We start from the raw sequence: 17347 nt of genomic DNA, 5'->3' as shown, positions 1-17347 counted from the left end.
AACAAGGACTTAACAAGGTGGGAAACAGATAATATCAATATTCAACACTTTATTTCTATTAATCTCAGCAATTGTTTAAATTTTCAGATGATCACTTCGAAAACATTTCATAAGAAAAATGTTCCATTTCCACGAGCCACTGACCAACCCTTTTAACAAATCATAGTCAATAGTCGACTTCAATATGAGAATACAAATTTGACAGTATAAATAGTAAATAATTACATCTAATTAGAAACGCATATCAAATTTTAGACGTGCCCACGGGCACCATGTTGGTGACCACTGTATTATAAGGTGTCCTTGGGTGTCTAGAAAGATCAATTTTTTAAGCAGATGATTAGGGTTAGATTTAGGTGAAGGATACGTTTAAGATAAGTTTATGTTGGGTTAGGTTTGAGTTCAAGCCTAGGTGTGGATTAAGGTTAGGGCTAGGCAAGTAGTAACTAGGGTTAAGGTTAGAGTAATTCTCCAGGAGCTCAAAGTCAGTGTGTGTGTGTGTGTGTGTGTGTACAGCTGCAGAAATCAAAATTCCACTACATGTTCACTGCACACATTATCTAGATGTGAAGTCTCTTCTTGTTTCACTCTAGGAATTTTGTGTTCTTCTAACTCCATGAAGGATGCATCTGTACTAATGTATGGGCCTCTGCTGCTCTGAGAAACGGAAGGGCAGGGCCAAAGGTGGGAGAAAGGGAGAGTGCGGCGAACAAGTCGGTCCGGTCTTCCACCCCTTGCAAGGTGGATGTCTGGGCGGTGACACACCTGTTCACCTGTGTGGGAGGAGCTGCCAGCACTTAACACTGTGCTGACGTGACTGTGTGTACGACTGAGTGTGTTTGAGAGGAACCAGAGTGGCAGCAGCAGAGTGAGGTAGACACAGAAGGAGTAAGAGAGAGAAGGAGAGATTTCTGTGGGATCTCTGCTTGACCCCCCCCCGACCTCCAGGATGTTGAAGAAAAAGGAGCCCAAGGACAGTACCATCAAGCTCTCGGGCAAGATCAACAAGTAAGGGATTTTTCCATATGGACTTCATGAATGCTTGTATGAATGTATGTTAATATGTGTGGTGACACTGTATCTCGGTCATGTTCCCCATTCCTCCTGTTCTTCTCCAGCCCGACAACTGTGTCATGTTTCCTGTGTGTGCCTTTGTCCCCTTTTCTATGCGTCCTGTGGTCCTCTTATATTATGGCAGGGCTGAGAAATAAAGTCTGAAGAGCAAGTTTGCAGATTTGAATTCTCCACCGATTTCTGGTGCTGGGTTGTGTTGGGGTTAAATCTCTTTTGCTTTAGCTTTTTGATTTGTTTGCCGCTCCGTGAACAGAGCCCGAGGTCAGGTTTACTTTAAAAACATGAGGTGGGACAGTGTGCTTCAGGGTGAACTAGTGAAACTGTGTTTATGAGTTGAAAGTGACTTTAAAAGTCAACCAGGACAGGCTTGTTGCTGATCAGATTTCAGTGATTTGAAAAATAGTTTCCTCTCAGGACCTGTGTGTACCAGAAGATCAGAAGCAGGCAGTTGGTCTTCATCCAGACTATAACACAAGTGATGTTTTAAACTCACCTACAACCGCATTCAAAAGACTTTGAGATCAAAAATCAAAAGCGTAAAGTGATGTGCAAAGTGTCTAAAATGAAATGCAGCTTAAAGGTTCAGTGTGTAGAATTTAGTGACATAGTGGGGCAGTTACATGTTGCAGCTGAACACCCCTCACTCCACCCTCCCCCTCCAAACATGAAAGATAACCTGTGGTAGCGTTCAGTTTTCATTAAAACTATTAATTATCTAAATATAAAGGACCCATTCTAGGGTAAAAAAAAAGCAAATCTGTACAATTTAGATGAAACACACTAATGACTGATCACAAGGATTATTTTAGATTCAGTTTCTGCCAATAGATCCATGTAACCTAAATCTTACACACTGGACCTTTAAAGCACCGTCAGCTATCTGAATGTGTAAAGAAATCTCCAGGGCCAGATGACTCTGATCTTGCGGAAGGTAAAGCAGTATGCTGACGATACTCTTGTATTCATGGGATTTCTTGGACATAATGTTGTAGCTTTCAACTGAGCTGAAACTGAGTAATAGTTTCCTCTTCTCTGTCCCTTGTGGACACTGGTGTGGCTTCACAGGCAGCTAGTTTCACCTTGCCCTGGTCGTGTTGTCTGCCGAGGTGTGATGAGGGCTGGGCCGTCTGTACTGCTCAGCTGGTTTCTTCCTCTCATGTGGGCGTTGGTCTCAAACTGTACTTTTGGTGTGACACATGTCGCTGCAGTTCATGTGGCCGTTCAGAAATTTCCATCACCTGTCACGTCAACAGTGTAGAACAGGGCAGCGACTGGTGATAACTCATCAATCGCAATGAATTACTTTTTTAATTAATCAATTAACATCAATTCACATCATTTTCAAAGAATCCAAAGAGATGATTTTAAGTTTCCTGATTTGTCCACCAACAGTCAAAAACCAAAATATGATCAAAATGATCAGACATTTCTGAAACTGGATCCTGGAGCAAATGTTTAACATTCATGAATAACTTTAATAATTTAATTAGTAATCAAAATTGTTTACCAACAAATGTTTCATCATTTGAATAATCAATTATTCTACTTTATTCTTTCAACTTTAATTTGAGGTTGTGACATGAAATTAAAATTAATACTTTGTTGTCCTGGTTTGACGTTAAAGACGCACCCAGTGTCGCTTTCTGGGTGAAAGGCACAAGGGAGTCAACACAGTGGAGTGTGTGTGTGTGTGTGTGTGTGTGTGTGTGTGTGTGTGTGTGTGTGTGTGTGTGTTAGGATCTCATCTTGTTCTGCTGATGTAGAATCACGTTGCAGGTCGCACAGTAATTTAATAATGACACTGAGTCAATGACTAAGAGAGGAAGATTAAAGTACGCTGCAAATACAAGGTCAAGTTCCGTCCTCTTGTTCGTCACAGGGGCTGAGATGATGAGAACCGGAGACACACCTGCAGTCACACGGTCACGAGCCTGGATACTGTTCATGATCATGTGAATAAACACATTTCCCATGTTTCCATGTAAACATAACTTGGAGATTATGATCAAAACCAGGAAAAGACTGAAAAACACCAGGATACTAACGCACATGTAATCACACTCACTCAGATGAGATGAGAGTTTGTCCAACCTCATCTAACAATTCACCACAACTCTCATAACTCAAACTGTAAGCTGGGTGGAAACGTGAGACCATGTCAGGGAGTGTTCGTGGTGCTCGTCCTGTCATCTTCCAACTAACTAACCACAAAAAAAAGAGACAAGCCCTTCTGAATTATGTGGGTTAGCCAGTTATCCTGCTTTCTCATTGGATCAGCCACAGCTGTTTGGCTCTCCTTCCATGGTCAGACATAAATTAAACAAAAACACTTAAGTCATTATACAACACAGTATAACTATAATGATATTTTGGCGTTTAGCTCATTTCGACACAAAAGACGACAGAGATGCACTGTTGACACAAGTGATCAAGTTTATCAGTGTTCAACAACCAGAAAGATAATATTTTGTCAACCGCTTATCACAATTGTAACCTTGAGCAAAAGAGTGTGTGAAAAGTGTAAGAAATAAGAAACCATGTTTCTGTTTGATTATTTAGTTTGTTGAATTGATAACATTGTGATGTACACTTCTAAGTCATCTGCAAATCACACATTGTCAGATGTAGAAAGAAACAGTCCTGGGATCCTGTTCATAGATGGAGCAGTTCAACATCTTCCACACACACACGAACGTTCCTTATCTGACATTAATACATATAAAACATAAAATAACTATATGAAGATATATTTGAACTATTGAGCACAGAGGGTGAAAAAATGTCACAAAAGGTCAGGAGGTAAAAGCATGTAGTGGTTTTTTATTCATGCTCTGCAGACTCATGACGGACTCTTGGCTTTTTATTTCTGCCAGTGACAGTGAGTGGTGACTTCTTCACCTCCAACATGTCTCTCAATCAATAATAAACACAGTTTCAGAGCAAATATTAGACTGTTTCTCTTCATAAGTGACCATCGTGTTTCATTTGGTTGAGATAGGAAACTAGAATTTTGCATGCGTGTGTGCGTGTGTACCAGTCTCTCCTGCTGAGTGAGCAGGAATAGGGAGGCCATTGTTAGAGCGCTTGCAGAACCAGATCAGCTCACACCTCAGTGAGTCAGTGCAGGAGGAAGTGACACGTGTTTCCACATTCCTCCCCCGTCACTCCATCATTAAAGAGCTAAATGAAATGTGCTTTTATCTCCTTGTAAATCTACATCATATGACATTGGCTTGTTTTCTCCCCAGCAAGACACGTGTGTACTCTGAGGTGACTTCGGTATGTGGGTCAATCCACCAGTGAGCGATGTGCTGGATGGTTTGCCAACATTCTTTGGTTCCGGTGTCACATATCAGAGATTTTGTTTTCTTCTTTTTGTGAATGAAGTCTGTTGCAGTTGTACAATCAGCTCTGTTCTTTGAACTCTCCGAGAAAAGAGAGGAGTTCAACATGTCATATATTCAGTGATTTATGACACGACGGCGAAATACCTTCTTGTCGGGTTTCTCCTTTTATGCAGCTGTTGTAAGTGGAAATGCTGCATTTTGTCAGGATGCTTCTCAAAATATAAATTCTGAGTAATTCACAACTTGCATGTGATTTAATGTGTGAAGATTATGTAGAAAACGTATTTTTCTAAAATATTTATGTACAATAGTGACACCTTTGTGAGGCAGCTTTCATGAGAAGTTGGACGTCCATGAAACACAAACCATATAAATTCAGTATGATATTCAACCTGTGACTTTCCTCTTAAAAGGGATGCTGTTATGCAGATGTTGAAGTAAATCATATTTATAATGAATAATAATAATAATGCATCAAAATGAAGAGCTATAAACATGAAAGACACGTCCAATTAAACCTTATTCACTGTAAGTGAAATAGAAAAATACAACCCTGTGTGTGTACCTGCAATTTTACCACAAATATGACCTTAGTCAAAAATCTGCAAAGTTCCCTAATTCCCCTCCCTTGTTTAAACACACACCTTCCAATGAGTTCGGAAATAATTTACAACAGTTAAAACTGATCACTAATTCATAATTTATCCAAACTCACAAAAACCCCAGCAGAGACAGAGGGAGTGACAGTCACAGTGGAATCAGTGGAACGCTTAGAATTTAAGAAACAGGAAGGTGTGGCCCTTAAAGCAAAACATGTCCTCATACTGACCTTGCACCGTGCCAGTGGCTCTCGGGACAATGTAGGATTAGTCAAGTAGTTTGATCTTGGCAACAGACAAAAATCAGATAATATTAGATAATAAAAAAATCGTTCTTTGTGGAAATGATCTTAAATGTGATGCTCAAACTCGTCTGACAACATGTCTGAGCTCATTAGTTCATAGGGAAAAAAAGCACACATTCTTATTTTCTCCTGTTCGTGAAAATATATATTTTGTGGTTTCGAGCAGTGTGTTTAACATTTCCCTCCACTCCATTTGTTTGGTTTGGTCTTCTTTCCACAAAGATTAATATTTGTTTTTACTGGAAGTCAAAGTTGGTTTGTTGTTCTGAAGTTCATTTTAGTTTAGGAGGCAACATTTAATTCATCATCAGGAGTTTAAATCATTAGCATTTTTGATCGAATGAACATGTAAAACAAAAATGTTGAAATTCCAGCCACCTCAATACGATCTTGGATTGTAAGTGGAACTTGAAAGAAGAACACAATCAGTTTTGTGATGCTCTGTCTGATGAATGGTTTAACCTGAGACCCCTCCCCTTCTCCTCACCCTTGCAGGACCCAGGCTAATAGCCTGGCCTTGTTGGTCGCCCAGATGCAAAAGAATGCCGACCAGGTGGAGAAAGACATCCTCCGGTCAGAGGAGATACTAGCTGTGGTGAGGAAGACACAAAAACCAGCTCATGATACCATCATTTTCACTGACTGCCCTTTTTCAAAAATTCACCGTGTCCTTCGTCTTCTTCCACCAGGATGCAGAAAATGAGAGGAAAGAGCTTCCCTTTCAGCATCAGACTGAGATCTCAGACAAACTGGGCGAGGCTGAGGGTCTGCTGAAGGACCTGTTCCTGGACATCGACAAGGCCAAGAAGCTCAAACACCCGCATGCCAAAGAGATAGAGAGCGAGTGAGTATTCACCACAGCACAGAGCTGCACCACACAGGAAGTGTGGAACCTGTAGGGACTATACTGAGGATCAAAATGATCAATACTAAATGAATAAAAAATATGTTTATTTAAAAATGTTTCTTTTCGTGGAGATTGAATATTTTTACACTTTGAGATTAAAAACAAAAATTGCAACAAAGTTGCAGGAGCCGGATAAAATACATTTTTATGATAATAAGTCTGATTGTAAAACCTTTTATGACCATTTCTCAGTTTCACGCTATTATTCATTCATGAATATTAACCAGTATTCTTTGTTTCTCTGGCGACTCCAGTGTCATCCACCTCCATGACCGCTGGCTGAAGGACTGTGCCTTTTACCGAGACGTCTACGAACAGATTGACGACGTGTCGCTGATGCCCAGAATTGACTGGGGGCCTGTTTTCAGCCAGAAGGAAGTAAGTGTAATAACACTGACTGAACAACAGTCTGCTCTGAAAAGGTGAATCGATCAAGTATCCAAAGCTCTAATTATCCACCACCATTGAAAATAGTTCCCAACAAAAGCTCTATTTCCTCCTGTGTTGATGAAAAACCACAGTGCCCACCTATTTTGATAGAATTACTGAGTATTGTCTGTGCTTCGAAAGATTTATATCTCCAGGAACAATGAGAGATGAAAATATGATAGAAATCTCCATGTGTATCCTTTAACCTTGTTGTAACAACAATACATTCAGTACATACCTGCTGAATTCCTGCAAACATTCTGTGTATATTCATCAATCAATCAGCTGCTTCACAGCCTCACTCTCCTGTTATCAGCACAAAGCAGAATGAGTGCCTCCTCCTGTCAGACCGTCCTCTTACTTACCCTCATCAAGGTTCATGTGTGGATTGTCTGTGCTCACAGAAACAGTTGAAAGTGGAGGACTACGGCCCCACAATGGCCGACTTGGAGAAGCAGGTCGCCGCTCACAACATCCTGCACAAAGAAATCGAGGCGTACAGCTCGCAGCTCAACGTCAGTTCCGCTGGCAACAAGGTGAGCTGAGACGTTTCCATGAAGCCTTCATCCTTCATTACTCACTCTGAAAAACAGTTTGCAGCAACCTGTAACATGTGCTCTCATCTTGTATTGTAGGAGAACTATTTGATTCTGAAGAAACAATACAACAACATGCTGGTGAGTTCAACATTTTAACACACAGGGTCCAGATTAAAATACTTACAAGAAAAGAAGAAGAACACAGAAACCGCTATATAAACGTATGAACCATTATCATTATTAAATTTGTTATTATTATTCATTTTTCCTAGGACAACTCCAAGTGGCGTCGCCACTACCTGAACAGCCTGTATGAATACATGCAGGGCTGCAACAAGGAGCTGGCTTTCCTGGCAGAAGAGCAGGATAAGATTAAAAAGCAGGACTGGAGCGACCGCATGGTGGACCCACCTGACATCCGCAGGCAGTACGAGGTCAGGACTGAGCAGTGAAAGAAAAAGTTCAAAACTGTATAATGAAATGGTTTTGCCTTTTTAAATCATCCAGTATGTAATAAGGTGGTCTGTACTGGGATAAGGAAACACACTGTAAAAAATAACGGCTCTTTGATTCGATCTTAATCAGAACTTCAAGAACAACAATCTGCTGTCCCACGAGGGCGAAGTGAACAAAGTCCAGGATGAAGGCGACAGACTGGTGGAACTGAAGCACCCTGCCAGTGCCACAATACAGGTACATGCCATTCACATCGTTCTCACACACACTGCCAGCACAGCCGTCAGGGGCAATATAGGGTCTGACCTTCTGATTACTGTACAACCCGCTCGACTTCCTGAGCCACTGCCGCTCAAATGTGCAAACAGTGCAGAGCCAGATTTTCTAGAAATTTCAACTGAAACACTCACATTTAGGATATCACATTAGAGGTGGTTTAGCATGTGGACATAAACCCCTGCAGAAAGGATCAGCAGAACCCAGTCTTTATAAAAAAAACTGCAGAATTGCCCTGTACATCTCGTTTTTAATTCCCCTGACCGCTATTAAGAATTGAGGACAACTTAAAAAATAAAAATAAATTAAAAAAATATTTAAAGCAAAACTTTGATAAGTTTACAAAGCCACAATATATTCTTTCTTCACTTCATTTAAAAACGAGTGTAAGGCAAGTTTTTGTTTTGACAGTTTAAGGTCGTTTTTTGAATGCTTCTTAAATCCAGGTTGACTTTAACTATAAACATCACATTTCCAGGCGCAGAGAGATAAAGTGCGAAACGAGTGGCAGAAATTCCTCAATCTCTGCATCTGTCAAGAGACACATCTGGACAATGTAGAGGACTACAAAAAGGTAAATATAAAACTCAGTGTTACTCAGTAAGTTTGTTACGAGACCACAGAAGCTTTAGAAAAAATATTTTTGTGCTCTTTTCTAGTACCAATTGGACACGGAGCAACTGTCAGAGACACTGACCAAACTCAACAACAATCTGGACCCAAAGTCCATCAGCAAGAAGAGCACCTCGGAGTCGCTGCTGCAGCTCGAGGTACAGGAGAAACACTGAAGTCCTGAGAGCTGACTTGGTTTAAAGATTGAACAAGTGGAGGGTAGAGAAAAAAAGAAAAGGAAGGCTGGGGGTTGGGCTGGGGGGGTGAAGGAGAATACAAGTAATAAAATAAAGATGGAAGAGTGTTGACAGGACAATTTAAACGTCACATAGTTAAAGGTTAAGAAGAAAAAAATGAAACAAAAAAATGAAACAAGAATTAAGAAGGGGGGAGAAAAGTTGTTTATTAGTTTTTTGATATGGAGCTGAGGAAAAATACACTGGAGGATTTGAATGTGGGTCTATTTATGTATTATAATGACCTTTTAAGGTACTATAACATTATTGTTATAATTATTTTTGATTCTTAATTTGTTCGAAAGGCTGTTGTTTATTTCATTTTAATTGTTTATACATAATGTGTCATTATTTGTAATTTTTTCTGCCCAAATAAAAAAGTTAAAATTAACATTATAAAAGATGAAAAATTCACCTGGGCTGTGGATTTATTTTATTTTGAAAACCAGGGGAAACAGAAATATATTCCTTATATAGTATATTTGGAAACTGAATGTCTGACCTCTTGTGGAGAAAACCTTAATCAAGGAAAACATATGAGAGGATGATTTTGACGACCATGAGATGCGTGTTCCTGAGGTATGTTTTTCCGTGTTTCCGCCCAGAGCGAGGAGAAGGCCGTGCAGAACTCTGAGCAGCTGCTGGCCGACCTGAGGAGACGCAGCACCACCATCGCTCCTCTGAAGCTACGACGCATCACCTCTAACAGACCCATCACAGTGGAGTCTCTGTGTGACTGGGAGACAGACAAGGTGGAGCTCTGAAGCTTTGTCAGACACAAATAAAAGTGTCTGTTAAGTATCCATAAGCCATCTAAACTGTCTGACATGTGTTTTACTTGTCGTTGTAATTATCATTATCCAGGATTCTCTGGCAAGAGGAGAAAAGCTCACCCTGAAATCAAACTCGGACGAGAACTGGAGCGTCATCTCTACTGATGGGGCGACTAAATCTTTCCCAGGAGTCTGCTTCCAGATCCCACCTCCTGACCCAGATGCCATCAACAAAGTGGACCTGTAAATAATGCACCACTGTATTTCTTGCCACATGACACAACAAATAATTGTAATATTATTAATAAGTTCCTGTTTTCTACCTCGGTCTTTCTCTTTCATCAGTTTGGGAGGTGAACTGGGAGACATCAAAAAGAGAAGAGCTACTCTGGCGGCGTCACTGAAGAATCACAAAGCAGATGTCTCCAGGTCCCTCAAATCAGGTCACTTTCTCTAAATTACATCTTCGAATACTTTTGTCATATTGAATCCTTGATTTTTGTTTTTCAAAAAATTGATAATCATTCACCATCAGTAGCACAGATTTCATTTTATAGGCAAATAACACCTGTCAGTGATTCAACTTCCCCGTTCCTTTATTCAGCCCCAGTGTCTTCAGGTGTAATGGACCCCAAAGCTAGAGCTCTGGCCCAACAGCTGGACAATCTGGACAATGACCTGGCCAGCACTGAGGCGGGCATGCTGAGCCGCCTGCGAGCCCCACTGAGCCGCAGCAACCCAGCTGGAGATCTGGCTAAAAGGCTGAGGGAGCAGGAGGTGAGAGGAATAAACTCAGCACTGACACTTTAACCAGACCTATTGAATTATTAGAGTTGAGATTGTTCTTTCCAGCATGTTTCCCGCAGATATTCTCTCTGGCAGCTCTTAAATGTGTGTAGGGTTACAAATTTAATAAAAGTTTGAACAGCATCCACCAAACAGCCTGATTTTCATATTTATGGGTGTGGAGTTTGAACTCAGAGGACAGAAACAAGATCAATAAACTAATAAAGAAGGCAGGATCCATTATTGATTTGACCCCTGAATTCGCTAGAGGTGATCACAGAGGAAACAGGGATGAAGATCAGGAGTGATGTGCAACATGAGGACGATCCAATGTACTATATTGCTGCTTCACTGAGGAGCTCCTTTGGTGACAGACTTGATGCATTCAGTTTCCCCCTTTAGGGATTGATAAAGTATCATGTATCGCATCATATCATATCCTATTACATAATATCTAAAGACTCTACCTTCGTTCCTCACAGCAAGCTGCCAAGGCCCTGAAGTCTCTGGAGCAGCAGAAGCTGGCGGCACAGGCCGACCTGCAGCCTCTGCTGTCCAAAGACCCCGGGGGCACCTCCTCTGGACTGCCGCTCAAACTGACCGCTGCCAACAACAAGCATGACAGCATCGCTGCACTCGCTGACCTCTACAGCAAGAAGTAAACAGATATTTTGTTTTAGAAGTTGCATACATGCATGTGAATGGTGGAGGGTTTTGTCTACTTTAATACCTCAAATATTGTGATAAGTTACATATAAAAAGCATTATAGATGTAGGTCTTTGCCAAACACTGCTACTTAACAAAAAAATGGCAGTGCGCTTACTTCAACATTTATCCCTCTTTTTCAGAGCAAATGCATCTCTCAACCTGGAGAGACAGATTAATAAGGTGGATGGTCTTGTCTCTGGGTTTGAGAAGAACCTGAGTGAAGACGGACCAATCCCTGATGTGCCAAATGCAATTCAAGCCCATGCTGACAACATCCAGGTGAGGAAACGTTTGTTTAAAATTGCCCAAAAGTGATTTTCTTACTCACTTTAGAGTTTGTGTATTTTAAATTGCACATCTCCATCTCCTGTGTTGTATTCAGTACCAGCGTAAGTCTGTGGCAGCAGCTCAGGACGACATGAAGAAGCTGAGTCAGGATCTGGAGACCACGGAGCAGCTGTGCAGCTCTCTGCAGCAAGGCTACCAGGAGTACTGCCCTGACATCCAGCGCCAGAGAAGGGAAGTCAAGCAGCTGCAGACCCGCTACGGAAACGTTGCCAACCAGCTGAACGAGAGGTGGGAATCAGACTGCAAACAACTGAGTCGAGTCACTTCAGTTTAAGTTGAAAGTCAGAGTACAGTGGGTTTTGCTTACACGTGTATCACTAAAAGGACTCTACCTGGAATCAAACACATTTGAGATGATTTTAATGTTTGTTTAAAAGTAATTAGATCCTTATTTGACAGAAACTGGCATTTGTGATAATATTCAAATTATATACAAACAGCACACAAAGATAGCAGATATAATTTGTTTTTTGTAAAGTGATGTGGTTAAATTAGATAATCAGATAGATAATTAATCAGATATAAATAGGCCCAGAATGAACCAGAGCCAGTCATTAGAATTTTAAAACCATCATGATGATAATCATCTTGATCAATCCTTTCAGAGGAAGCATCTTACAGGAAGCTGGGACCAAGAATCAAGAGTTCCAGAGCACATGCAAATCCCTCAACTCCTTCCTGAACAACCAGCCGACAAACCAGATAAATTACAATGATGATCTGTCCCAGATCGCTGCTAAGCAGAGCTCCCAAGAGGTGAGAGCATCTCCTGACCATACAGAAGTAGTGAATGGTACTTAATCTAATTTACTCACAGTAATAAACTAATGTTAAAAATGTCATTGCAGAGGGCAATGGAAGACCTGAAGAGGAAGGGAGATGACATGGACAGGGTGGCTGACCTGTCTCTGGACCTGCAGAATCTACTCAATGTAAGAATCAAATGGATCCTAATTAAATTAAAATTAGTAAATGTATTATATAAAAGAGAGGAGGGTTTTAAGTGCTTGAAAAAGAAAACAAAGAATCCTTAATGTCACCATCAGAGAGAAACAATTGGATTTCTTCAGTTCAACAAGTGCGCTTGGAAAATTGAATAAATGAGGCATGAAGACGGGCCTAATTCTTATCATTTCTTTACAGGAGTACGATTCCAATGTTGATAAATACAACAGTACACTTGAGGATGCTGGTGCCAGTATTCCAAAGAAACCCAAAATGCTCACACTGGCTGATGGTGTCCAGAAAGAGGTAAGATTAAAACTTTAAAGATTTTATCATATTCTAAACACTTGACTTTGATTGGTATAAGTGGCTGATGGTTTGCTTAAACTGTGTTTTGTTACAGGAAAAGGATCTGATGAACCGTTATACTAAAGCAACAGCTGAAAACACCCAGTCCCAAAAACAGATGGGCTTGGCTAAGAATCTACTTTTACAAGTAAGAGAATGGGGCATGAACGAATTCCCTTAATTTTACCAATGTTTTTGTATCTTTCATGGGTACCACTACTAATTAAAACCAAACTACATCACCAAACAAATCACATTCATTAACGTTCTTCTGTTGCAGAATGAGGAGAAAATTCAAGTGGTGGCACAGCAACAAGTACAGCTTGAAAGCCAGCAGAGGAGTGCTTTTGAGTTAGATGGTTTGATGAAAGAGCTGCAGGAGGAGAGGGACAGGACAACTCATGCTGAGGCAGACCTGAGAACCTATAAAGACAGGATGATGTCGCTGAAGAGTCGCAGAGGAGTGGAACGCATTGAGGAGAAAGAGGTGCTGCAATATTACCGTGACCCAAAACTGGAAACTGATTTGATCGATTTGCAGAGAACACTGCATGAAGAGTCCCTGAGATGTAGAACCACCCATACTGAGGTTGAGGTGTTTAACAAGAAAATCACCATCCTAGAAGAAACCCTCAAGAACACCCCACCCAAACTGGTGACCAAAGAGGTGACAGAGTTTGAGAAAGATCCCCAGCTAGACGTAGAGGCCAGTAAGCTGAGAGATGAAATAGGCAGGTTGAGAGATGAAATTCGAGTGCGAGACGGGGAGCAGATTCAGATGAAAACAGAGGTCACCATTCTCCAGCAGAAGCAACCACCAATCAAAGAGAGGGTGGTAAAGAAGGAGGTGGTGAAAGTAGAAAAGGACCCAGAGATGATAAGAGCAGTGCGATCCATTGAGTTGGAAATTTCTGATGAAAACAAGACGATGAAGCTCCTCAATGATGACATCTTCCAAACAAGGAGTCAGATTAATGCGCTTGAAAGACTAATTCCTAATATTCAGCCTAAAATCATCACTAAGGAAATAAAAAAGATTGAACAAGATCCAGACCTCATCACTGAATCTCAGAAGATGCGAACAAGCCTGGAGGAAGAGAGGGTTACAAACGACACTTTGTCCAGAGAGGTGATGACCCTCCACAGCCGCTACAGAGAAGTTCAAGACTGGAAACCAAAAATTGAGATAAAGGAAATTGTGAATGAGATCTACCGGATAGACCCCAACACAGAGGTGGAGATAATGCGACTAAGGAAAGACATACAAGAGTGCAACAAGCTGCGCTCTGATATAGACAGGGATCTCACCCAGGTCAAATCTGAGCTGAATATTCTTCATTCTCAACCACCAAAGACAGAGCTTAAGGAAGTTCTCCAAGAGGTGGTTAAGGAGGAGAGAAGCCCCGAAAATGAGAGAGAGATTCAGAGGCTAAATGATCAGGTGAACCATTTACACACCACTTACAACACCCTCGAGGACCAGGTGAGACGACTCAGGAAAGACCGGGATGAATGGAAAGCTGAAAAGTCCAAGATAGAAACCAAACTTCTCACTAGAGAAGTCATCAAGTATGAACCTGATCCACTGTTGGAGAAAGAGGCAGACCGCTTGAGAAGAGACTTGCGGGATGAGGCACAGCGGCGGCGCAACACTGAGGAGATGTTGTTTGACCTGCAAAACAAATACATTCTGTTGGAGAGACAGAAACCTGAGGAGAAAGTGGTTGTGCAGGAAGTGTTGCGCTTACAGAAGGACCAAAGGCAGATAGTTGAGCACGAGCGGCTAAGCAGGAGCCTGGATGAAGAAGTAATGAGCCGGCGTCAGATAGATCTGGAGCTGCAGCAGCTTAGAACAAAGGTGGAAGACAAAGAGAGGCTCCTCAGAGAGAGTGATGAGCGCCAGAAGAGGATTGGAGCTGAGTCTGAACTTCGAGAGATCCGACTGCGTATTACACAGCTGGAAAATGCCCCACCTCCTGTTGAGGAAAGTATAATTGTTGAGGAAGTACTGAAGGTTGAGAGAGACCCGAAACTTGAGAGGTTGACAAATAATGTTCGGGCAGATATGGACAGAGAAACCAGTGATATCCTACGTCTCCAGAGAGAGATACGCAACATCACCGTAAGGCTTGAGGTCCTGCAGAGGGAAAAGTCTGTTGAAAAGACGGTGTATAAAGAGGTTGTCCGTGTTGAAAAAGATCAGGCAGTTGAAAGTGAAAGGGATCGCTTGAGGGAACAGGTGACTCAGCATAAATTTGCCAGACAGGACCTGGAGGATGAAATTAGACGTGCCAGTGATAAAATCAACCTTCTGACGAGCAGCAAGTCGAGTACTTCAAGAGAGGAGAATACCCTGGTTTTGAACAGAGATGCCCTAGACAGGGAGAGGGACAATCTCACACGGGAGCTCAGGACACTCGAGACCAAGAAACATGACATGAGCCTGTCTTACAAGCAGCAGTCCAGACTAATGACTGAGAGAACCCAGACGAGCAGGCAGAAGAGCCTTAAGATGGGATCTGACGTACAGCATCTGGAAAGGGAGATCCTGGATGAAAAAGACAAGATCCATCTTCGAGACAGCACCATCAGAGATCTTCTGCTAAAACTCCAGCGAGAGGACCAGACAGAGACAAGGACCAAAGAGACCAATGTCTCCACCAAAATCACAATTTTAGATCCAGAAACAGGCAAAGACATGTCTCCTTATGATGCCTACCTGCAGGGCCTGATTGATCGTAAACAATACATTCATCTGCAGGAGCTGGAGTGTGACTGGGAAGAGATTACCTCCCTAGGACCTGATGGGGAGACCTCTGTGCTGCAGGATCGCAAGAGTGGCAAGCAGTACTCAATCAAAAATGCCCTGAAGGAAGGCAGGCTGAAAGAGTATGATCTACAACAGTACAAAAAGGGCAATATTCCCATCTCAGAGTTTGCCTTGCTAGTCGCAGGTGACAATAAGAAGGAACTCCAGTTTAACTCTGTTACTCCAAAGACCACCACAAAAGTTAACTCAGCCCCCTCCACTACTAACGGAATCAACCCAGTTGCTGGAATAATTGATACAAACACTGACACCTGCTATACAATACGCAGTGCCACCCTGCGTAAACTGATTGACCCCACCACTGCCCAAAGGCTTCTAGAGGCTCAGGCAGCAACAGGCGGCATTATTGACATCAATAACAAAGAGAGATACCCAGTTCACAAGGCAGCCACCAAAGGCCTCATCGAGGACAGTCAACTCCAAAGGCTACTCAATGCCCAAAAGGCTTTCGCTGGTGTTGAAGACCCTGTTACCAGAGAGTGTTTGTCTGTGGGAGAGGCTGTTCAGAAAGGCTGGATGCCGAAGGACACCGGCATTCGCTACATGGAGGCACAGCACTTGACAGGAGGGCTGGTCAATCCCAGCACTGGCCACAGAGTAAGCATCATGGATGCCATTGGGTCCAAAATGATCGACAGCACAATGATGAGGGAGCTGCAGGCCGAGACGTACTACATCAAAGATATTGTCGATCCAATCACAAACGAGAAGATCAACTACAAACAAGCTCTGGATCGCTGTAGGAAGGACCCACTGTACGGCTTACCAATGCTGCCGGCCTCCTCCAAAGATTCTGGTTACACATCATCATACAGCTCTAAATATGCAAGATTCTAGATATGTTTACAGCATAATTGGAGTTATCTGATATATCTTTGATGTGATTTGGTAAAAATGTACTATTAGATATGGGGACTCCATATGAAATCAATACATGAATTACAATGTACAATTTGACTCAGGAAAAGACTTCTACTGCAAAGCTTTCTATCTAGCCTAAATGATTGCTGCTGAGTTGCCTTTGTTTACCAAACATATCTGACTTTGGCAGATGTTTTTTGATTTAATTTAAAAACAGAGAATATTAATGCAGTTTATCTTTGATGTTATTGTATTAGGGATACGGGGACATGGTGCAATCCTATTTACCAAGATTGGTTTGATCCTGTATTATTCATGGGCTATTCTTGACTCTGTTCACTTTAAAGCTCAATCTTGTTTGATACTTTATTATGAAACAAATATCAATAAAAATTAAATTATAATGGTCAAAGAGCATTGACTCCCTCATTTTCGATGCAGTGTAGTCTTCTAAATAAAACACAGGCAGTTACAGTAGACAGCTGTTTTACAAATTTCACAACATAAACTCTGACTGACTTTAACCACAACTTCGTGATTCATGCACCTTTCAGGCCCAAATAATGGAGAAGAGGAAAGATTCCTCCATTGCTGTCAATTAACAGCTTGTAGAAATTGACGACTGGATTGATTAACTAGATTGAACTTGATTAGTTTACATTAGCTTACATGAACATTCTGTTTTCAAAAATCTGGGAATACATACACTCTGACAGAAAGTCAGACATACAGGTGACTTCTTAATTTATTAGCATGTCTTCAGACTTGTTAAAAGAACATATTCAGAATTTTGATCCACATTGCAAGACCCAATTTGTATAACAAGCACGAGTACACCAAGCTGCATAAATGTATCTGATATTCAACCATGTCAGACACCTTTTAAACCCTCTGATCAGTGCCAAGCGCTTAATAGGAGTGTTTTGGATTCATATTTTATGTATTTGATATGTTTTAAAATAATTGG

At 41.5% G+C, this 17347-nt stretch overlaps 1 protein-coding gene across 1 annotated transcript; it reads left to right on the top strand.

Annotated features, from left to right (window-relative positions):
• The first annotated feature begins 825 nt into the window (after window positions 1-825).
• Window positions 826-16792, top strand: evpla (envoplakin a). The gene is made up of 22 exons (XM_020083899.2): window positions 826-1008; window positions 5821-5920; window positions 6015-6169; window positions 6487-6610; window positions 7066-7197; window positions 7297-7338; window positions 7473-7634; window positions 7786-7893; window positions 8411-8506; window positions 8592-8702; window positions 9386-9532; window positions 9645-9796; window positions 9899-9996; window positions 10158-10330; window positions 10822-10997; window positions 11189-11327; window positions 11431-11624; window positions 12002-12152; window positions 12245-12328; window positions 12540-12647; window positions 12745-12837; window positions 12970-16792. Exons 1-22 carry the CDS (start codon window positions 950-952, stop codon window positions 16354-16356), a joined length of 5991 nt encoding a protein of 1996 aa, XP_019939458.2. The 5' UTR covers window positions 826-949; the 3' UTR covers window positions 16357-16792.
• Window positions 16793-17347: the final 555 nt, after the last annotated feature.

Source organism: Paralichthys olivaceus, chromosome 8, assembly GCF_024713975.1.
Source record: "Paralichthys olivaceus isolate ysfri-2021 chromosome 8, ASM2471397v2, whole genome shotgun sequence".
NCBI lineage: Eukaryota > Metazoa > Chordata > Actinopteri > Pleuronectiformes > Paralichthyidae > Paralichthys > Paralichthys olivaceus.
This window is presented reverse-complemented; position numbering and strand designations above follow the sequence as displayed.